Below are 23,486 nucleotides of genomic sequence, written 5' to 3'. Positions count from 1 at the left end.
GCGCATTAAAGAAAAATAGGAAGATTCATAGAATTAGTGAGAAACCAGTCATTCTAGCTTATTTCTTTTTTTATGCATTGTTTATTTTCATAGTAGTAATTGTAACATCCATAATTCACAACATTGTACCTTTTTAAATTTATTTATTTTGGTATGGTGATTGAAGCCAGGCACTTAACCACTGAGCCACATCCCAGCCTTTTAAAAAAATATATTAGAGACAGGGTCTCACTAAATTGCTTAGGTCCTCACTAAATTGCTTAGGGCTTTGACCTTGTGATCCTCCTGCCTCAGCCTCTGGAGGGTCTGGGATTACAGGTGTGCACCACCACACCCAGCAACATTGTACCTTCTTAAGGAAAAGTTAATAGACAACAATCACTATATATTTACTATGTGCCAGGCACTGCATTAATTGCTTTACATAAATTTCTGATGAAGAAACTTAATCTTAGATACATTAAGTGGTTTATTTGTCATAGGTAAGCATTGGTGATTTACAAGCAATGTCAAACTTTTTTAAAAAAATTTTTTGTAGTTGTAGATGGACAGAATGCCTTTGTTTTATTTATTTTTATGTAGTGCTGAAGGTGGAACCCAGTGCCTCACATGTGTTTGACAAACACTCTGTCATTCGGCCTCGGCCCCAGCCCTTATCTGCCTCTTTTTAAAGGTTGTTTGCTACTCTTCTGAGTGGATGTAACCTGCATAGTGAACCATGTGCTGATTGCTTGTTTTCCCTTTTTTCATTATTATAAATAAAGTTGCAGTGAATGTCTGTGAGTAAACCTTTTTTCTACTTTTTTATTTTAATTTCACAAGTAGAAATAAGAATAGATGGGCTGGGGATGTGGCTCAAGCGGTAGCGCGCTCGCCTGGCATGCATGCGGCCCGGGTTCGATCCTCAGCACCACATACCAACAAAGATGTTGTGTCCGCCGAGAACTAAAAAATAAATATTAAAAAATTCTCTCTCTCTCTCTCTCTCCTCTCTCACTCTCTCTTTAAAAAAAAAAAAAAAAAAAGAAATAAGAATAGATGAGTCAGCCTGTGTTTTCATTTTCTTCCTTAAACAAGCCACATACATGAATGCTTCAGTGCTTTCACTTTCCTTTACTTCTGCTCGGATATTTGATGGCTTGTTTTCTCAGCCATCTCTCAGGCTCCTCTCCCTGCCACTGCCTTAAGCTAGGCCCTCATGTCTTTTTAACATCTGTAACCTACAAATATCTCCCTGCACTTTGCATTTTATCAGTACTTCTTTTTCAGTATTAGCCTAACCTTCTAAAACTGAACCTTTTCAGTGACTTGTTATTGGCAGTTGGGTGAATCCACTGCAAGTGTTTTAGAAGGATTAGTCTTGAACTAGTTCAGACTTTCTTCTTTTTTTTTTTTAAAGAGAGAATTTTAATGTTTATTTTTTAGTTTTCGGCAGACACAACATCTTTGTTGGTATGTGGTGCTGAGGATCGAACCCGGGCTGCACGCATGCGAGGCGAGCGCGCTACCGCTTGAGCCACATCCCCAGCCCCTCAGACCTTCTTCTTAAAAAACCACCTTACCTATAATACCATCTCTTAATCCACACTGTTACCTGTCAGGCTTGTCTCTTTATAGCCCTTTACATTGATTGAGTTCATTTTTATTTCTTTGCTTGTCTGCAGTTGTTCCCTCTAGTCTATCTAGTTCAAGTCCTGTGTTTACAGGCCCAGGTTGTTTTCTGTCATCATGAGGCCGTTCCCATTGCTTTGGCACTGGGTTTGTTTCACATCTGGTAGATTTGCCTAGACTTAAATATCTTCTTTTGTTTGAAATATGCTCTGAGGTATTTGAGGATAGGATCCCCTTCCTTTTTTATTTTTTGCCCCCTTTTAATGGCCCTCGTGAAATCTAGGAGCATAGTAGGAGCCTAACAAATATTTCAGGTCCAAATTCTGACACAGAAATAAAGGTGATGGATGTAAACATACATGAGTTCTGTAACTGTCCACAGCTAGTGCTTATACCAGTATTTTAAAATGGGAAAATGATTAAAACTTTATTAATTAAACATGACAATTATTTTAAATAAAATGACACAAATTGCATATATACCAGTGGATAAATGTAAATTCAATATTTGTGCTATTTTCTTTTTTTGAATAAAACTCTCTTCTCTGATAATTGCTCTTTTTTCAGTTTCCAGCACTCAGCCTAATTTTTAATCATATTTTATGTATAGCAATGTCCTTTTTAAGTAGAGATGCCTATTACTTTCCCCATCATTATTTCTATAATATAACTGGACTGCTTTTGTCTCATTAAATCACCACAGCAGCTGTATCAGATTGAAACTTCAGGTTTTAGTTTTCAACATCCTGAGATTTCTTCAGTCCTGTCTTGGTGTTCAGTTTTTGCCTTGGCTTTTTTAGTTCATGAATCTAACTTACATTCTTTGTTCATATTTGGACCAACTCTAGGAGATGATGATTTTAATGATTTTGTTTGATTAGACCCTCACCAGGACCTAGAAAACGCCAGTCTCCTCAGTATGGTGACCCTAAACCACATGGTAACCGCCCAAATACAACTGTCAGAGTTCACCGTCCATCTGCACAAAATCTTCACAATGATAGAGGGAAAGCAGTTCGTTGTCGTGAAAAGAAAGAACAGAATAAAGGAAGAGAGGAAAAGGTAAATGTTACTGATTTTCACAAATGAAAGAGTTATTTTTTTAACCTTAAAAATGAAGACTTTTACAAAAAAGAACAAAATGAAGGCTATACATAATTTTAGTAAGTTTTAATCATCAGTTTACCATAAAACCTTTGTCCTTCTACTCCTAGTCTGAGACTTTGCCCAATCACCATTCAACGAATATTTTGATATTGTTTCAAACTAGCAAATAATAGTACAAAGAATTTCCATATATTTTTACCTAATTTTACCAATTATTAATTCTTTGCCCTTTTTGCTTTTCATTTATTTTCTTTGTATATATTTTCTCCTGAACCATATGATAATGAGTTGCTGGTATAATGCCTCTTTACTCTTTTGATATTTTAGAGTGTAGTTCCTAAATATCAGAACATTGTTTTATATAAACATAGTACAATACTAAAATCTGTAAGTATTACATTGAGACAGTGCTGTCATCTAATCTGCAGGCCTTCATGAAACTGCCAGTTATTTACAGCTCTTCTTTGTCACACTCTGGGTCAGGATCCAACATAGAACTATACATGGTTTGTTGGTTTGGTAGTATCTTTTAATATGAACATTTCCTTAGCCTTTTTTTTTTTTTTAACTGGCATTTTTGAAGAGTACAGGTCATTTGTTTTGTAATGTTCCTCCATTTGGGTTTGTCTGATTTTCCTCATGGTTAGATTATCATACCACTGGAATGATATTGTGTTCTCTCATAAAGCACAGGATGTCTGTCCTGTTACTGGTGAGAAATTGGATCACTTGACTAAGGTGGTATCTTCCAGTTTTTTTCTGGTACATGCTTACTATTTTAACATTTGTAATAATTTCTGAGGAGACACTTGAGACTATGTAAATATCTTGCCTTCTCATCAACATTTCATCCACTTGTTTTAGTATACTTTGATTCTTGACTAAACTATTTCCATGCTGATTACAAAATCATAGCTTTCTAATGCCATTATTTCTCCCATGTTAGTTAATTAGCATTCTACTATAAGGAACAGCTTTGTCTTTTTTCTCTTCATTATACCTATGTGGAGTCATGGATTCTTGTTTAATAGAGAGAGCATGGATTTTATATAACATGGATTCTCATTTTATGTAATCTGTTCCTATCATTATTATTTTAACACTGACACCTCCCCACCCGCCACAGGGAATTGAACCCAGGGCCTCACACATGGTAGCCAAGTGCTTTACCATCCCAGCCCTCATTATTATTTTGATGCTTAAGTTGTCTAAGATTTGAGAAGGGGGAGACCTTTGATACTAGATCCTATGTCTTTTGACATGTACCCTACATTCTCTGAGCACCTTATTTTCTGGCATAATAGGGTGTTCAGGCTCATCTTGTACTTTCCTTGCCTTTTTCCTGAAATTCTCATTTCTCCAAGGGAGTCTTGGGCCCTATTAGTGGGTAATATATTTAGAAATCAAGATTTTTATGCTAATGACTAGTGTTTAAGGGCTTAACCTGTCTAGGAGCATATGGGAATCTAGGAACTTAATTTCTGTCACCACTATTTCCACCTGTTCTTCTCATCCCCCGCCCAAGACTGTAAAGCACAGGGTGACTTATATGGCTTGCTATGCCAAAAGAACCCCTCTTTACCACCTGGGCAAGTCAGACACTGTATAGCAAAAGGTGAAGTCCTCAGTGCTGCTCCTGTCCAGTCCTTTCCAAAACATCAAATCAGCCCCTCTGCTTTAATTTCTTTCTCTGATTTTCAACCTAGCCTTATAATTCTGCATGAAAATTTCATCCAATAACCAGCAAAGTCTCACCTTTTTGTTGATAAATATATAGGTGCTAATTTCTGGGTGTCACTTACCTTTATAAATGTGGATAGTCAGTTACTTTGAGATTCCTGTATTGAAATTATTTCTGTAGTCTTATATTCCTGCAGTTCCAGCAACAGTAGTTCTGTTTTAGTTTCTGAACAAGAAATAAGATGAAAAAGGTGGCTATTGAACCTAGTCTTATGAAGCATTATGAATACCAGAGTTGTCTTGGCCTGTCTAGTGATTGGATTCCAAACCCTGTAACTACTATCTGTGGTCTGTGGAGCTCATTGTCCTCTACCTCTTACATTCATATCGACTTTTATATCCTGAGATATGATATTTAACCTGAGGTAATACTATCAACAAATCCATTAGCTGGGAAAAGCTTAATATAATCTGCATGTTAAGGCAGGAATATATAGCATGGCGATGAAGAGTGTGGGTTTTGGATTTAGGTAGATCTGTGTTTAAGCTCCAGTCTGCTATTTCTGATGGTGTTACCTTAAGTTATCAGTTTTTCTAAGTTTATCTCTTCAGATGTAAAATAAAATCTTTCTCTTTCTCTCCTTGATTTTTTTCTTTCCTCCATGCGGGGATTGAACTCAGTGTTTTGTGCATGCTGAGAACATGTTCTGCCACTGAGCTACACCTCCAGTCAAGATATGAAATTATAATAGCACTAGTTTTTGTGAGACTAAATGAGATGACTTTCTTCTAGTACATTGGGAATACTCAATAAATGTAGCTATTATTTCCCCAAATATTTCAGATAAAATGAGAATATACTATATTTGCTGTTGGATTAAACAGTTTTACTAATGCATGGATTTTTAAAAAGAATCTTGAGATATTTTAGGAGTTAATAACTACATTCAAAATGTTCTTTCATTTATCCAAATACTGAAGTAGAAATATTAAGTTAAAAGTACCCCCCCAAAAAAGGATAGGACGAAAATAGAAAGACCCTATCTCAAAATAAAACAAAAAAGAGCTGGAGATGCAAGTAGTAGACCTCTTGCTTGACCAAGTCCTGGTTTCAAGCCCTATTACTTGGAGGGAAAAAAGGACAAAAGTAAGTCCCAGAGGGAGATACACGCTCATGTGTATGTGCACGCACACAGATACACATGCCGACGCCGACACACACATTTATTTATTTTTCATCAGTAAAAGTATTTACTGATGAAAAATAAATAAAGGTTAAAGTATTTTATTTTTTTTCTTTAATTTTTATTGTTGGTTGTTCAAAACATTACATAGTTCTTGACATATCATATTTCACACTTTGATTCAAGTGGGTTGTGAACTCCCATTTTTACCCCGTATACAGATTGCAGCATCACATGGGTTACACATCCACTGTTTTACATATTGCTATACTAGTGTCTGTTGTCTTCTGCTGCCTTTCCTATCTTCTACTATCCCCCCTCCTCTCCCCTCCCCTCCCCTCCCATCTTCTCTCTCTACCCCATCTACTGTAATTCATTTCTCCCCCTTGTTTTTTTTTCCCCTTTCCCCTCACTTCCTCTTGTATGTAATTTTGTATAACCCTGAGGGTCTCCTTGCATTTCCATGCAATTTCCCTTCTCTTTCCTTTTCCCTCCCACCTCTCACCCCTGTTTAATGTTAATCTTCTTCTCATGCTCTTCCTCCCAATTCTGTTCTTAGTTACTCTTCTTATATCAAAGAAAACATTTGGCATTTGTTTTTTAGGGATTGGCTAGCTTCACTTAGCATAATCTGTTCTAATGCCATCCATTTCCCTGCAAATTCTATGATTTTGTCATTTTTTAATGCAGAGTAATACTCCATTGTGTATAAATGCCACATTTTTTTTTATTCATTCGTCTATTGAAGGGCATCTAGGTTGGTTCCACAATCTTGCTATCGTGAATTGTGCTGCTATGAACATCGATGTAGCAGTGTCCCTGTAGCATGCTCTTTTTAGGTGTTTAGGGAACAGACCGAGAAGGGGAATAGCTGGGTCAAATGGTGGTTCCATTCCCAGCTTTCCAAGAAATCTCCATACTGCTTTCCAAATTGGCTGCACCAATTTGCAGTCCCACCAGCAATGTACAGGTGTACCCTTATCCCCACATCCTCACCAGCACTTGTTGTTGTTTGACTTCATAATGGCTGCCAATCTTACTGGAGTGAGATGGTATCTTAGGGTGGTTTTGATTTGCATTTCTCTGACTGCTAGGGATGGTGAGCATTTTTTCATGTACTTATTGATTGATTGTATGTCCTCCTCTGAGAAGTGTCTGTTCAGGTCCTTGGCCCATTTGTTGATTGGGTTATTTGTTATCTTATTATCTAATTTTTTGAGTTCTTTATATACTCTGGATATTAGGGCTCTATCTGAAGTGTGAGGAGTAAAGATTTGTTCCCAGGATGTAGGCTCCCTATTTACCTCTCTTATTGTTTCTTTTGCTGAGAAAAAAACTTTTTAGTTTGAGTAAGTCCCATTTGTTGATTCTAGTTGTTAACTCTTGTGCTATGGGTGTCCTATTGAGGAATTTGGAGCCCGACCCCACAGTATGTAGATCGTAGCCAACTTTTTCTTGTATCAGACACCATGTCTCTGATTTGATATCAAGCTCCTTGATCCATTTTGAGTTAACTTTTGTGCATGGCAAGAGAAAGGGATTCAGTTTCATTTTGTTGCATATGGATTTCCAGTTTTCCCAGCACCATTTGTTGAAGATGCTATACTTCCTCCATTTCATGCTTTTAGCCCCTTTAACAAATATAAAATAGTTGTAGTTTTGTGGATTGGAGGTTAAAGTATTTTAACCTTCAGTTTATATACTTTTTTGACCACCCATTAATTCTTTATTAAGGAGCAGAGTAGGAGAAGAATATATAGAAAGTAAACATAAATCAGCAGCAGTATGAGAAATTCTTATCTGTCTTTGCTGAGTATAGGCATTGCTATATATTTTCTAAACTACTTCTCTAGTGTTCTATTAGTTGTTGAGAGATGGGGTATTAAAATCTCCAATTATAATTATGGATTTGTCTTTCTTTCAGTTCTATCAGTTTTTGTCCATGAATTTTTCAGCTCTTGTGTTTGGATTGCTCTGTCTTCAATATATAATGTCCTTTTTATATTTTATCATTATATAATTTTTTCATTATATCATATAATGTCCCTTCTGTCTCTGTTAATTTTCTTGGTTCTGAAGTTTGTTTGATATTAAAAAATAGTCATGACTGCTTTCATTTGATTAGTGTTTCCCTGATACCTATTTTTTTCTTCCTCTGCCTCCAACTTGCTTATATAATTTTATTAGAATAAGTGTCTGATGGTGTTACCTTAATAAGTTATCATATGGTGAGATTATAGCATATGGTGAGATCATGTTTTAAAATCTATTATTCCAGTCTCTGTCTTTTTATTGATGTGTTTAGATCACTTTCATTAATGTAATTGTTACACTAGGGCTTAAATCTGTCGTTTTTATTTTTGTTTGCTGGATATTCTGGGATTGTTTTTCCCCCTGTATTCTTTTTTTCCAGCATTCTCCGGATTACTTGAAAATAACTTAGAATTTTATTTTGATTCATCAAGAGTGTTTTTAGCCTGTCTCTGTGTAGCATTTTTAGTGGATGCTCAAGATATTTCATGTATATGTGTGTGAGTATATATGGAATGTGTAGTGGTTTACCATTGTTGTCATGAGTTGAATGAAATGTAGAAATCCTACCTCTGTATTCCATTTCTCTTTCTATTTACAATTATTCCCTCTCTGTACATTTAGAACCACTTCAGGCAGTATTATCATTTTTGCTTCAACTCTCACAGAATTTAGAAAACTGAAAATAGCAAAACGTGCCTGTTGTGCTTCTTATATTCTTGCTTATAATGTTTTCCTTCTTTCTGACTATCAGGCTTCCTTGATATATTTTTCCTTTCATATTTCTTTTAGTTTTGGTCTCTTTATTTCATCTGAAAGTGTTTTGATGTACTCTTTCTTTCTGAAGGATATAAGTTATATTGCTGGGTATAAGATTCTGAGCTGACAGTATTTATTTATACTTGTAAAATATTATACTATTTCATTCTTGCCTCCCTGGTTTCTAAGAAATGTGCTTTCATTGGAATAGTTTTTCTGTATAGGTAAGGTGTTGATTTTCTTTTACTGCTTTCAGTTTTTTCTTTGATTAGTTTTCCAAAGTTTAATTATAGGGTATGTTGGCATGGATTTCTTTTGGATTTCTCAGGCTTTCTGCATTTGTCTCTTTGTTTCAAATGTGTTCTTATTTATTTACTGCAGCACTTAATAAGCTTTAAAATCTGTCAGAAAACTCTTTTTTTAAAAAATATTTTTTTAGTTGTAGATGAACGCACAGTATATTTATTTTTATGTGGTGCTGAGGATCGAACCCAGTGCCTCACATATGCTAGGCCAGCGCTTTACCACTGAACTACAGCCTCAGCCCCTGTCAGAAAACATGTGTGTCATTTTGGTGTTGGCATCTGTTGTCTTTTTTTTCCCCCCATTAGTTTGAAATCTTCATGGTTCTTGGTAAGAGTGATTTTTCTATTAAAACCTGGCTATTTGCATATTATTATGAGACAGAATTTAAACCTGTTTTGCTGTCTAACACTGGTCTCAGAGGAACAGTAGGGGTACCAGTGCTGCTAGGAGGAAGCAGAAGTCCAGATTCCCTGGCAGGCGTCTTTTGACCCTGAGTTAGGAGCAAGGTTCTTACTGTTGCTGAGCTGTTAGAAATCCTCCCCATGACTTCCAGTGACACTGTGGTTGGGTGATCTCACCATGATTCTCCTTATGTCCTCCTCTGATACTTACCCAGTGCCTCACTTACTGCCATGTAGTGGAGGTTCCTTTCTGGTCTCAACTGACTGGTGGTGATAGATGGGGGATGTTGTTACTGGTTGGTGTGCATGAAAGGTCCAGCTTCTTACTTGGCCTCTATTGCCATCCAGTGGGGGTTTGAAGTACTTCAGTATAAGTTTCCAAGAGATTGTCTTAGTTTCTCCACTTTGCTGGCCTGAGCGGTACAGGGCCACAGCTGTTCTGTGGAAAAAGGTTATTGTCTAAAGCTCTTGACTTGCTTCTTTGGTTACAGAAATCAGACTTCTGTCCATATTGGTGTTTTCAGGTTGCTGGCTTCTCAACTCCAAGTCTAGATATATGAAAGAAAAAGAAATCCCAAGGAACTCATACCATGTCCAAGTTCCCTGGCTGGTCTGCTGCATTCTCCCAACCTTTGAATGTTCTTATGTTTATTATATATATAATGCCCAAGGGGGTTAGTTCTGCTCAGTGGAAGGAATAGTGAGAAGTACATCTGCTCCATTTTCTGGAAATGAGAATCCAGCTTCCCCCACCCACCCCACCCCAGACTTGGGAGTCAACACAGAGCCTCATGCATGCCAGGCACACACTCTACCACAGAGATACATCCTGAGGCCCCCCCAAATAGCTGTCATTTGTGTCATTTCAGGGGAAGGGGTGTACCAGGGATTGAACACAGGGGGATTCAACCACTGAGCCACATCCCCAGCCTGATTCTACATTTTAATTAGAGATGGGGTCTCACTGAGTTGCTTAGTGCCTCACTAAGGCTGGCTTTGAACTTTCAATTCTCCTGCCTCAGACTCTGGAGTTGCTGGGATTACAGGTATTGGCCACATGCCTGGCTACTTTTTTTTTTTTTTTTAAACCTGGTCTCCCTGTGTTGCTGAGGCTGGTCTGGAACTCCTGGGTGCAATCAATCTTCCCATCTCAACTGGGACTACAGACACACACTACTGTACCTAGCTTTCATCTTCAGCTTTAATTTGAGACAGAAAGAGTCCAGGTTCTTTTTAATCCTTCTACTGTTTATTTTTTCTCATCTCCTACTGATTAGGATTTTCACTTAGAGCAAATTATTGAACTAATGTGTACTTAAAGGAGATCACACTAGTTCAACTAATGAAATAAAATACCATGAAAGCATGTGATGGCACATGCTTGTAATCCCAGGTCCTTCGGAGGCTGAGACAGGAGGATCACAAGATGGAGGCTAGCAACAGCAATTTATGATGAAGACACTTTCTTTCTTTCTTTTTTTTAAAGAGAGAAAGAGAGAGAGAATCTTTTTTTTAGATGGACACAGCACAATGCCTTTATTTTTATGTGTTGCTGAGAATCGAACTCGGGTCCCGCCCGTGCTTAGCGAGAGCTCTACCGCTGAGCCACAATCCCAGCCCGTGAAGACACTTTCTCAAAGTAAAAAAAAATACAAATGTCTGGGGATGTAGCTTAGTTCAAATTTATTGTGCTTTGTCAGCACAGTATGGGAGAAAAGGAAGAGAACCAGAAAGTACCTTCTAGCTGGGCCCAGTAGCACATACCTATAATCCAAACTGCTCAAGAAGCAGAGGCAGAAGGATCACAAGTTTAAAGCCAGCCTCAGCAACTTAGCAAGGGCCTGAGCAACTAAGTTAGACTCTTTCTCAAAATAATAAATAACAAAAAAGGGCTGGGGATATAGTTCAGTGGTAAAGTGCCCCTTGGTTCAATCCCCAGTACTAAAAAAGAAACAAGAAAGAATATCATTTGAATTCGAATTCCACCTTTGTTTCTGACTCACAGAAACAAATCTTTCAATAAAAAGCTTTTTTCTTTTTCTCTTGTTGTAGAACAAGTCACCTGCTGCTGTTACAGAACCAGAGACAAATAAATTTGATAGTACTGGATATGATAAGGACTTAGTAGAAGCTTTGGAAAGAGACATAATTTCTCAGAACCCTAATGTTCGATGGTAAGTCACATCTCACAATAAGATAATTAGGTGCTATTAAAAAAGAACAAAGAAAAATTAAGACCATTAGGTGCTAATGATGCTTTTTGATGGAGCAAAGGTGATCATGTACTATTACCTGTTCTTGTTCTGTAGGACAGAACCAGAGTAGATACAGTATAAGTCGGACACTTAATAAAGCACTTCACTTGGACCCACGTTGTACCAATTTAAGATTTTTTAAATTAATAATTATGTATAAAATGAGAATAAGATCATAGAAATTTCATCTTCTTTGGGGACATCCTCTAGTGATTTTTATGTATGTATCTTGCTTACCTAGAGCATTTGATAAATGTTGCTTTTGTGTCCTTTTACTCAAACAGTAGTTATCACCTTTATTAGTATTATTTCTAATCAAAAATCTATAATCTATCACAATGCATACTTAAAGCCCATTTTCAAAACAACAAAGCTAGGCATATTCTGTTATATATTTCCCTTTAAAACCTTAATGATTATTAGGTATGGTTTTGTGTACTACTTAAAATTTTTTGGTATTTGATATTTATACAGTCTAAATTCATTTTCATAATAAAATTGATATGTGTATCAGTAGTAGTGGTAGGGGTTCTTCATAGTAATTTTTATGATACTCTTTAACTGTGGATTCTACCTTTTAATGGAGTTGGAGGTAAAGCAACAGTATTATATCCTATCTCTGCTTTATGCCCCTTTTATTCTTTATATTGTTGTTTAATGAGCTCATTGTTTCTAAATCAGGGTGGGAGGGTTATGGAGTGAGCATCATAAAAGCAGGATTTTAAAATGATACAGCATGATAATACAGGTTGAACATCCCTAATCTGAAAATAAAAAATCTGAAATAATCCAGAACCTTTTGAGCATAGATATGACCCTCAAAATGTTTTGAATTTTGGCCTGGATCTTTGGTGCATGCCTGTAATCCCCACAGCTCAGGAGGCTGAGGGAGGAAGATTGAGAGATAGTTCAAAGCCAGCCTCAGCAAAAGCGAGGCACCAAGCAACTCAGTGAGACCCTCTCTCTAAATAAAAAATACAAAATCAGGGCATGGATGTGACTCGGTGGTTGAGTACCCCTGAGTTCAATCCCTGGTACCAAAAAACAACAACAAAAAACCCCCAGGGTATTAGATTTTGGAGCATTTCAGAGTTTGCAGATAGGATGCTCAACTGTTAGTCTATGGAAATATTCCAAAATCTGAAACATTTCTGGTCCCAAGAATTTCAGATGAGACACAACTCAAATGTTTACTTAAGAGGCTTATAGGTCAGCATTCTAAAAAGGCCAGCTGAAAACCTTTTCTGCCAAGAATCAAAGATAATTTTATGTACACTGATTGGCATGGTGGGCCTCATCACAATGTATTATTTCACTAATGCCCAGAGAGAATCTTAACATTGTGTCAGCAGTATAAAGTTGTGTGCTGTCAGTGGTTCTCAAGATTTAATACATAGAGTTAAATATATAATCTAAGGAATTGTTGATGAATATCTTTCAGGGATGATATTGCTGATTTAGTAGAGGCTAAAAAGTTGCTGAAAGAAGCTGTGGTGTTACCAATGTGGATGCCAGAATTCTTTAAAGGCATTAGAAGACCATGGAAAGTAAGTTTATTATTTGTATGGTATCATCAAAGTAAATGGCAGTGCATTGCTGTAGAGAGTCACTATTTATGCACTCTATGGAAAATGGAGACAGAAAGTGGAGTAAAGAAATTTTTAGATTAAAAAGTATGTATTCTGTTATTCAAAATTGTGTTTAAACCAAAACCTATTGCAAGATTTCTAGAGTAAGCTGGGCATGGTGTTACATGGTCTGTAATCACAGCCATTTGGGAAGCTAAGGCAGGAACATCACAAATCAAAACCAGCCTTACCAATTTAGCAAGGCCCTAAGCAACTTAGCTTGACCCTGTCTCAAAATTTAAAAAAAAAAAAAAAAAGGGCTGGGGATATGACTTCATACTTAAGTACCCCTGGGTTCAATTCCTAGTAGCACCAAAAAAAAAAAAAAAAAAAAAAAAAATGGTTCCTAGAGTAAGAAACAGGTATTATTTCAGAAACTGTATACATGGCAAATTTAGGATGGTCTTATATTTGCAAATATGGCCTAGTCAGCTCATACAAAATACTCCCATTTCATTTGTCATATTGCATAACAATATTAAGAAATTGAGAAATATCTGTATCTGTTGAGCACTTTCACAGTTATGGGCCGATATAAAAAAGAAACTATCAAGAAACTCTTAAGGCTGGGTGCCATGGCACATGCCTATAATCCCAGTGGCTCAGAAGGCTGAGGCAGGAGGATCTCGAGTTCAAAGCCAGCCTTAGCAAAAGCGAGGTGCTAAGCAACTCAGTGAGACCCTGTCTCTAAATAGAATACAAAATAGGGCTGGGGGTGTGGCTCAGTGGTCAAGTGCCCCCGAGTTCAACCCCTGGAACCAAAAAAAAAAAAGAAGTCTTAGATTTTGAAAATATGCTAGTTGGTAATAACACTATTATTTTTAAAAGTCCTTTAAATGTTAAGTGACAAACAAGATGCAAAATTCATATTATACATATTTTAGTTATGTATGTTGTAATTATACGTATATTCAAGTAAACTGTGCAAAAAGAATAACCTAATGTGTCTGAGTAAATAGACTAGGAAATATGCCCAGATGTTGTTATAAACTATTTTTCCTTATCTCTGAGTCCAAGTGTTTAATAATGTGGTTACTTTTTTTTTTTTTTTTTTTGGTAATGGATAAAGTAAGTCTAAGGTAAAATATCCTATTTATTTTTGTGTTTGTCCCTTTATTTTAACATATAAATTGGTTGAAATTTGATACTTAGTAATGAATTGATTCACACCTGTAGTCCCAGCTTGAGCCCAGGAGTTTGAGGCCAACTCTTGGCAACAGAGGAATAACCCACCTCAAAAACAAAGCAATAAAAGAAAAAGAACAAAGCCAGATAAATCCTTTGCTTAATGTTATAATCTTTCCAACAGGGAGTATTGATGGTTGGCCCGCCTGGCACAGGAAAGACCCTTCTTGCTAAAGCAGTAGCTACAGAGTGCAAGACAACATTCTTCAATGTCTCTTCATCAACTCTGACTTCCAAATACAGAGGAGAGTCTGAGAAGCTTGTTCGTCTTCTGTTTGAAATGGTAAATGAGACAGCTCCAATAATGATTCACTCTTTACCTCTAAAAGGAGAGGAAGTGAGTTGTAACTGTCTCTAGTGTGTAGATTAAGTAGGCAGGATGACATTCTGTTCAGTCATCATCCTGTGGGTATCATCCTTTACAAACATGAGTACCTTGAGTTTCATTTTGTCTGCTTTCTCCAGAACTAGAACCACATCTGTTAATTTATGGGCTTGCTCACATTATGCGATCAACATTACTGATCTGCTATAGGAGTCTGAAATTTTTAAAATCAGTAGGCTTAGTTATGATATGATAAATGTCATGTCATATGATATGACAAAAGGTGAGAATCTTAAGCTATAGAATTTAAATCACCTCTAGTCTATTAACTATACCAAATACCTTGAATTTAATGACCCAATCTTTGGATAAAGTACTTTTCTTATTATTCTGAGTTGCTTTTTCTTTATTCCACCCTGACAAATGTGAGTGCCAGTAGTGAAATATAAGTTGACAAGTTCTTTTAGTGTTTAGATGAATTCAGCAGCTTTTTATACTTCAGACTTGTTAAGCTTCATTGATTACTTCAGTCTTACTTATATATTATGTATTAGGACAGAGTTATATTATTGTATAGATAGTGACAAAGACATGAATTCTTGATCATAGTGGACAAAACATGAGGTGGCCTTACTAATATATCAAATCTTCCTTCCTAAGTTCCAAAGTGAACAAGCAAACTAAAGTGTTCACAATTTTAGTTTACCCATTTTTTGAAAAGTTTTCTTTTAATTTTCATTTGCTTTCTCCTTCCTCTTGGACAAGTCATAAGCCAGCAGGCAAATTAATGGCTTATTAATAGTCCATAGCACAACAGGTATCTAATTGAAATCTCTTCAATCATTTTGAAAAAATTGCTTGTGTATTGCTTGAAGAAAAAAAGTATATTGCTAATATTCTGGAATAACTTGGTCTTTTTGGGAAAAAAAAAAGTTAATTAAATAGAATGAAATGTGGAGTCTTCATAATCAGGTGGCCTGGGTTCAAATTCCTGCCCTTTTCTGATCCTTGGTTGTTTTATCTATAAGACGATATTAACATAAAACCTACCTCTGTAATGTTAGGGTAAAACCTGTTAATGAATATAAATTACTTAATTAAAAGCCTGATTCATAAGGGCTCAATATAAATCATTGTTACTGTTTAAGATTATTTGGTATAGTTTCTAATATAAGATTTTATATTAAAGAAAACTATTTTCTGCCAGGTTTGGCACACACACCTGTAATCCCAGTGTATAGGAGGCTGAGGCAAGAGGAATGCAAGTTCAAGGCCAGCCTCAGCAACTTAGCAAGACCCTGTCTCAAAATAAAAAATTTTGAAAAGGACTGGGTATGAAATAAAGCTATTTTCTTCTGTGGGAGTATGCTCTTACTAAGTGTTAATTTGCTTTTTCTTGAACTCAGGGTCTTGTGCATGCTAATAAGCATGGGCTCTACTTCCAGCCCTATGTTTTTTATTTATTTTTTTAATAAGAAAAAGTTTATTTCCTTTTTAAAAATTTTATTTACTTTTAAAATTTGTTCTCTTTAGATAGACATTACAGTAGAGTGTATTTTGACATTATAAGTACATGGAGTTTAATTTATTCTAATTAGGATCCCACTGTGTTTGTACAGGATGTAGAGTTTCACTGGTGGCCCTACATTATTTTTTATAGTGAGATTTAGAAGGCGTTATCAAAAAACATTATTTTTTACTGGCTTCCCTGGACTTGCTTGGGAAAATCTTAACCATTGTTAAATAAGTTTCCTCGAATATGGAATGTGTTGTTGAGTTGCCCACTTGATCACTGGCTCAGTCACAAACCAGTGCCTACAGTTTGGAGCTTCTGCCCTGGTTAGGGGGCATTTGCTGACACCAGATATTTTTTTTTTTTTTAAGAGAGAGTGAGAGAGGCGAGAGAGAGAGAGAATTTTTAATATTTATTTTTTAGTTCTCGGCAGACACAACATCTTAGTTTGTATGTGGGGCTGAGGATCGAACCCGGGCCGCACGCATGCTAGGCGAGCGCGCTACCGCTTGAGCCACATCCCCAGCCCACCAGATATTTTTTTCCCTATTATCATGGCCTCATTTTCTGAAGGAGTAAATAAAACTAAACTTCCTCTATCTTGGTTCTGACTTGCTACACATGACACCTCTGTTAATGTGTCCTCCCCAGAAAATGTTAAGCAACTCTCAAAGCCTGTATTTTAAATAAGACTGCTTAAATTTGGTGAAAATGCCAGATTTGAAATACACACAAAAGTAATTGTATAATTTTTGTAGTGTTGTCAAGAACTTTTATATTCAGTTGTCAGAAACTCAATTAGATGATTTAAATAAGAATAATAATATATAGAATCATGTAACTGGTAATTTTCAAAAATTGCTTTTAGATTATTAGACTAACAAGAGCCACTAAATCTGATAATTCTTATGAATCTTTTTCTTAGATCTTGAAACCTCTGGGTTGGCTTTCACTTTAGTCAGTCCCAATGATGTAATTAAAATGGCCATCAGAAGCTTACACCTTCTTCTTAATGTCCTTATGGTAGTCCCAGAGAAATAACTTATTTCCAGTTATTCAGGCAGAAGTGCCATGATAAATATTTGGACTGTTTTGAGTCATGTGTCCAGGCCTGAAACTATTATCTTTGGTCAGAGAATTAAAGTGATCTGATTGGCTACGCCTGAATCATCCTCAGAAGCCTCTTTAGAAGTAGTGGCATATGAAACAGCAGTGTTCTCCAAATGGAAGGGAGACTCCTCTTAATGCTGTGCAGGCAGAATATTTGAAAATATCTCTACAGCACTTTCACAGGTCAACCAAAACCAACGTGGCGGGCACATAGCCTCTGCTTGAAGTCAGACCCTTCTGCATACCCTTAGTAATTGAGATTCAGTAAACTGATTCTTATAACTTCTGCTTGGTGTGGCAGTAAATGGGTTGAAATTTAATTTTTGTTAATGTATGTTTTGTTGGTAGATGGTTCCTATCTATAATCTTGTGAATTTTGGGGGGTACTTTAATGAGGAAAAGTTCATTCTCTCTCCACTTCTCGAAAAGAAACACAAAGATTCTATACATAGTACTGAAAGCTCAAATAATGACTTTGTTAAAAATGAAATTAAACCTTTGTAGGGAATTAAAGACTTAGAATTTCAAATATCTAATTAGAAAATACAGTGGAATTTAAATATTTGGGTTTTGCAGATGAACAAACTAAAACAAAATCCATGCTTTGGAGCAAGTATCTTCAACATGATTAGTTGCCTCTTAGAGAATACTAAATCATAGCTTCACGGTTCAGAGAATTGATAGACTCAGGATGATTGCATGTTCAAGTTTGTAATGTCCACAGGTCAGTCCACTGGGTACTATTTTTAGAGAAAACTTTTTTTTTAATATTTATTTTTTAGTTGTAGTTGGACACAATACCTTTTTTTTTTTTTATTTACTTATTTTTACGTGGTGCTGAGGATCGAACCCAGGGCCTTGCACATATGAGGCGAGTGCTCTACCACTGAGCCACAGTCCCAACCTAGAGAAAACTTTAAAATGCTGTTTTGTTTATCCAAATTTTTTTCTAGAAACTTTGGTCGTCATTTTAGGTTCAAATATTCTTGTGCAATGATTATATTAATTTGAGCATTTGGTTTGAATAATGATTAATCATAAACTGTAATAAATTGTAATAAATTACATCTTCAGTCTCTAAGTTTTAGATACCATTGAGTCATAGCTTAATACTTGACTAAGACCTATTTAGTGGATCAAGATTAATCTTCCCTGTTATTTTGAGGAAGAAATGTGTACTAATCAGCAATAAAAAGCAATATAGTACTGTACATCCTACAATATACATGAACCTTGAAAACATGATGCTAAGTGAAAAAAGACATGAAAGTCCATATATTATATCATTCCATTTATACTGAAATATGCAAATTAACTATTATTCTACTTAACATCTGAAGAGATTAAGATAAGGTAGGCATGGTGGTACACCTCTGTAATCCAGCTATTTGGAAGGCTGAGGCAGAAGAACCAGAAGTTCAAGGACACCCTGGGCAATTTAGCAAGACTCTTTCTCAAAATAATTTTTTTTTTTTGATACCAGGGATTCAAGTCAGGGGTACTCGGCCACTGAGACAAGGGTCAGTTTAAAAAGGGTCAGTTTAACTAAAATTTCTTAGAGGAACTCTAATAAATGATTTTATTTAAAGTAGTAGTTCTCCATAACCAAATTTTTCAATAACTTTAGAGCACCAATGTCTGTAACATGTTTCCCCATGATAGTTACTCATACTGTTGTAGTGTATGGTATAATCCTGTATGCCACTCAAACATATGTAACCAATTGTATTATTGTCATATTTAAATATGTAAGTCTGCACATGTTTGTCTATTTTAGTTTTGATTCTATCTTCTTCCCCCAATATTAGGGCAAGAGGAAAAAGTACACAGTATGGCAGCCTCTTCAGACATTTTCTAATTGCTAACCTGTCGATTATTTTTAAGTGAAATAAAAACTTGTCAAATGGTTTCTTCTTTAGGCTCGATTTTATTCTCCAGCCACCATATTTATTGATGAGATAGATTCCATTTGTAGTCGAAGAGGGACTTCTGAAGAGCATGAAGCAAGCAGAAGGGTGAAAGCAGAGCTGCTGGTTCAAATGGATGGTAGATATATGTCTCTGCATGAATTAACTCAAGGTGGGAGGATACCAGTTGTCTCCAGCTCCAATGGATCTGGCTCTACCCATAGCGCTAACTTTTTAATCACAGTGCATAATATTTTTGGTAGGGGGCGGGGCAATACCAGGGATTGAACCCAGGGGCAATTAACCACTGAGCCACATGCCCAGCCCTTTTTTTTATTTTATTAGAGACAGGGTCTTCATGAGTTGCTTAGGGTCCTGCTAAGTTGCTAAGGCTACAACTCACAATCTTCCTGCCTCAGCCTCCAAGTCACTGGGATTACAGGTATGTGCCACTGCACCCAGCCAGGGTGCATCTCTTTTTAACTGGTGTTCCTAATGCCAGGTGGACCCTAGGGGGCTGGTAAATACTGCCTAGAGATTGATAGCAGTACATTTGATACAGTGGCAATGGTGACTTGTCAGAAATAACAGCCACTGCCAGGAGTGGTGGCACACTCCAGTGACCGGAGAGGCTGAGGCAGGAGGCCTAGCCTGGGCAATTCATAAGACCCTGTCTTTAAAAGGGAGTGGAGCTGGGAACATGGTTCACTTATACAGTGTCACTTGGTTTTATCCCAATTACCAAAAAGTAAGGAAGGAAAAATAATGGCCATCTACAAGATACCCTTTTAGAATATATGCTAATGTCTTATTTTTTTTTTTCAAGAATTTTTTAATATTTAGTTTTCGGTGGACACAACATCTTTGTTTGTATGTGGTGCTGAGGATCGAACCCGGGCCGCACGCATGCCAGGCGAGCGCGCTACCGCTTGAGCCACATCCCCAGCCCCCTAATGTCTTATTCTTGACCATGAAATTGAAATAGAAATAAGTACAGATAAATTGGCCTTAGGGTATATATGATTTTGAGAGTTTCTAATTGATAGGTAATTGAACTGAGCTAATCTTTTGATTATAATCTATTCCAAGTTATATTTTTGCATACTTTTACAAAAACTCATTTTCCTTGGATTATATAGTCACCTGCTTACCAGTCAGCTTTGTGAAACCATACTACCTTGTATTATGCTAAATATGATAATCCTTAAATAGCTTAACTTTATTTCATATAGTCTAACTTAGTGTCCTTTTATTCTCTCCTGACCCTTCTATTAGGTGTTGGAGGTGCTTCTGAAAATGATGACCCTTCCAAAATGGTTATGGTTCTAGCAGCTACTAATTTTCCCTGGGATATAGATGAGGCTTTAAGACGACGTCTTGAAAAACGAATCTATATTCCTTTACCATCAGGTATCATCCTTTAAATCTTGTCTCAAAGCTCCTGTTAACACTCCAGTAGTTTGTTAGGGTTCCCCCCTCCCAATTTAGAATATGGTATTAACAAAGAGATAAATGTATACTATCTTTCCTTACATTACCAGTTTGGCTACTTTTAGAACCTAGAAGTGTTGATAACTTAGGAAAGCAAAAATTCAGTGAGGAACAGCTCTTGAAATTTCAAGCAAAAGAGCCCTAAGAATTAGAAACCAAATCAAAGTAGTCTTGAGAAAAAAATAATACACTGTGTTTATGTTGAAGGCTTAGATTTTAAAACTTCTTTCTACCATTAGCAAAAGGCAGGGAGGAACTATTACGAATAAGTCTGCGTGAGCTGGAATTGGCTGATGATGTTAACCTTGCAAGCATAGCAGAAAACATGGAAGGTTATTCAGGTGCAGACATTACCAACGTATGCAGGTATGTATTATTTTGGAAGCAAAAATTTCTGTGATTATAAAAGTTACTATACAGTGTTAAGATAAATGAGGAATAAAGACCCAGATTGTAGTCTACATAGATTAGAGTTGTAAGTTTTTTTTTTTTTCCATCTGAGCTGGGGAGCCCCCATAATTTTTTAAGAAATATTTTTAGTTATAGATGGACATATAAATAAATAAAAAACCTTTATTTTATTTATTATGTGGTGTGGAGGACCAAACCCTGTGCCTCATGGGTGCTAGGCAAGTGCTCTTAACACTGAGCTACAACCACAGCCCAGAGTCATAAATTTTAAGTTAATGTTAGCAGGTGTTAAGATATTTGGGTATCTTGTATATCAGTGAAGAGTCCACCACTATTTTGAACAAGTTCAAGAAGTTAGTGTTAGAACAATTTGGGTTAAATAGGAACTGAGCAATTGTCTTGGATATTAAGTTTATTGGTGTATTCCTTCACTGTATTGTTATAGGAGAAATGATGTGAAATACATTAAGTTGGCATATCCATGAAGTGTGCAGTTAATAGTCTTAATTTTCAGTGAATATATCCTAAATGTGATGGAACAGTAGTAAGAAAAAGAAAAAAAAAAGACTAATCCAGGTGATGTGGCTACGTTTTATCCTGAATTTTATAGCTCAGATGCTTCTTTTGTGGGGGCCACATACCCAGAATTGAACTCAGGGGCACTCAACTACTGAGCCACATCCCCAGCACTATTTTGTATTTTATTTAGAGATAGGGTCTCACTGAGGCGCCTCAGCCTCCCAAACTGCTGGGATTACAGGTGTGAGTCACTGCGCCCAGACTTAGATGCTTTTTTTTTTTTTTAATATTTATTTTTTGTTTTTGGCGGACACAACACCTTTGTTTGTATGTGGTGCTGAGGATCGAACCCGGGCCGCATGCATGCCAGGCGAGTGCGCTACCACTTGAGCCACATCCCCAGCCCTCAGATGCTTTTTTAAAAAATATTTTTATTAGCAAATGATGGACCTTTATTTATTTATATGTGGTGCTGAAAATCAAACCTAGTGCCTCACACATGCTAGGCAAGCACTCGACCACAGAGCCACAACCTCAGCCCCTCAGATGCTTTTTAACAGGGGGTTTGACTACACTTGCCTTCTCATCTCTAGAGTGAAACTCATGGGGGTCAGAGTTGACACATGCACAGATAAAGCAGCTATATTGCTGCCTTTGCATAAGTTGTGGCTACAAGTAAAGATAAAACATGGAGAAAGGAAAGAGGTACTTGAATGAAGTTTCTATAATAGAGGGGAAAAGAGGAAACCACTTAAATTGATCACTTATCTTTTATGCTACATGGATATAAATATTTAATTTTCTAACATTCTCTTCTGTGTCTATGATGTTTATTTTATTGAACACTTGTAATGGCTAGCTTTTTAAAAAACTTTTTCTTGTGCTTTATGCCCAGTGATTTCAATTGATTCATCCTTAATTTCATCATGGAAGATTTAATTACTAAAAAAAAATATTTCAGGGGGCTGGGGATTTGGCTCAAGCGGTAGCGCGCTCGCCTGGCATGCGTGCGGCCCGGGTTCGATCCTCAGCACCACATACCAACAAAGATGTTGTGTCTGCCGAGAACTAAAATAAATAAATAAATATTAAAAATAAAAAAAAATATTTCAGAACGGACCTTGTATTCCAATGTAAGATCTGATGCAATACTACATGTTTAATAAGATCTTAGGGAATTCTACACTACATACAATGAAAAATTTTTATTTAGTCAAAATAACACTTTGTGGCCTTTTTAACACCTAGGGATGCATCTTTGATGGCAATGAGAAGGCGTATTGAGGGTTTGACCCCAGAAGAAATTCGAAATCTTTCAAGAGAAGAAATGCATATGCCTACAACTATGGAAGATTTTGAAATGGCTTTAAAAAAGGTTTCTAAATCAGTATCTGCTGCAGACATTGAAAGATATGAGAAATGGATATTTGAATTTGGATCATGCTAAATTCTCACATGTAAACTGTGAGAAATCTGCCTTAAGTCTTTGAAAAATAATTAAATTTAGTATTTCATTGCACTGAGTGCTATATTTTTTTAAAATTTAAAATGGTAAGATTTAAAAAATCCTTATAATTCAAAATAAAGGCAATTTTTTAAAGCTGCAAATTTGTTTTACTTTAACATTGCCTATTGCCTGTTATAACACAAATGTTTTCACTTGGAGCTGTCTTTTTATGTATAACATCTTCTCTCCCACTGTTTGCTGCTGTTATTCTTCCTATGAAGAGAGTGAGACTGGCCCCTAGCCTCCTTAGACACCAGTGGATAACTGAAAATTATTCACCAGTTATAAACAAGTAGCCAGGTAAAGCATGAGCCAGACAGACTGTTTCTTTCTGAGAGTAAGACTCCTTACTTTGCATTTTTAAAAGGAGAAATAATTAATGTCTGAATAACTTTATTCTGCCTACTACAGGCAGCTAGGTATTTCTAAGCCTGTGATATATTCATTGTACTCTAATCAAACTCATCCATTCATGATACTAAGCCTAACGAAAAGAACAGTTAACAGTATAAATAAAAGTGAATAAAATGGAAGAAATTTAGTGGTATAAAATTCA

General features: G+C 36.3%; 1 protein-coding gene across 8 annotated transcripts in view; it reads left to right on the top strand.

Moving 5' to 3' along the window:
- KATNA1 (katanin catalytic subunit A1) overlaps nt 1–23,031 on the top strand; it is a 42,614-nt gene extending 19,583 nt beyond the window's left edge. For all 8 annotated transcript variants that reach the window (XM_081294797.1, XM_081294798.1, XM_081294799.1 and 5 more), the window contains 8 exons: nt 2,493–2,673; nt 11,132–11,253; nt 12,776–12,881; nt 14,272–14,430; nt 19,015–19,141; nt 20,278–20,412; nt 20,733–20,859; nt 22,672–23,031. In XM_081294797.1, the coding sequence (XP_081150923.1) occupies nt 2,493–2,673; nt 11,132–11,253; nt 12,776–12,881; nt 14,272–14,430; nt 19,015–19,141; nt 20,278–20,412; nt 20,733–20,859; nt 22,672–22,870 (1,156 nt within the window). In that variant the 3' untranslated portion in view covers nt 22,871–23,031. The remainder of the gene's footprint in view (nt 1–2,492; nt 2,674–11,131; nt 11,254–12,775; nt 12,882–14,271; nt 14,431–19,014; nt 19,142–20,277; nt 20,413–20,732; nt 20,860–22,671) is intronic.
- The last annotated feature ends 455 nt before the right edge of the window (nt 23,032–23,486 follow it).

The sequence above is a fragment of the Spermophilus citellus genome (genome assembly GCF_964194105.1).
Source record: "Spermophilus citellus genome assembly, chromosome: 5".
NCBI lineage: Eukaryota > Metazoa > Chordata > Mammalia > Rodentia > Sciuridae > Spermophilus > Spermophilus citellus.
Note: the sequence above shows the minus strand (reverse complement) of the source record. Positions and strands in the feature narration are given on the sequence as shown.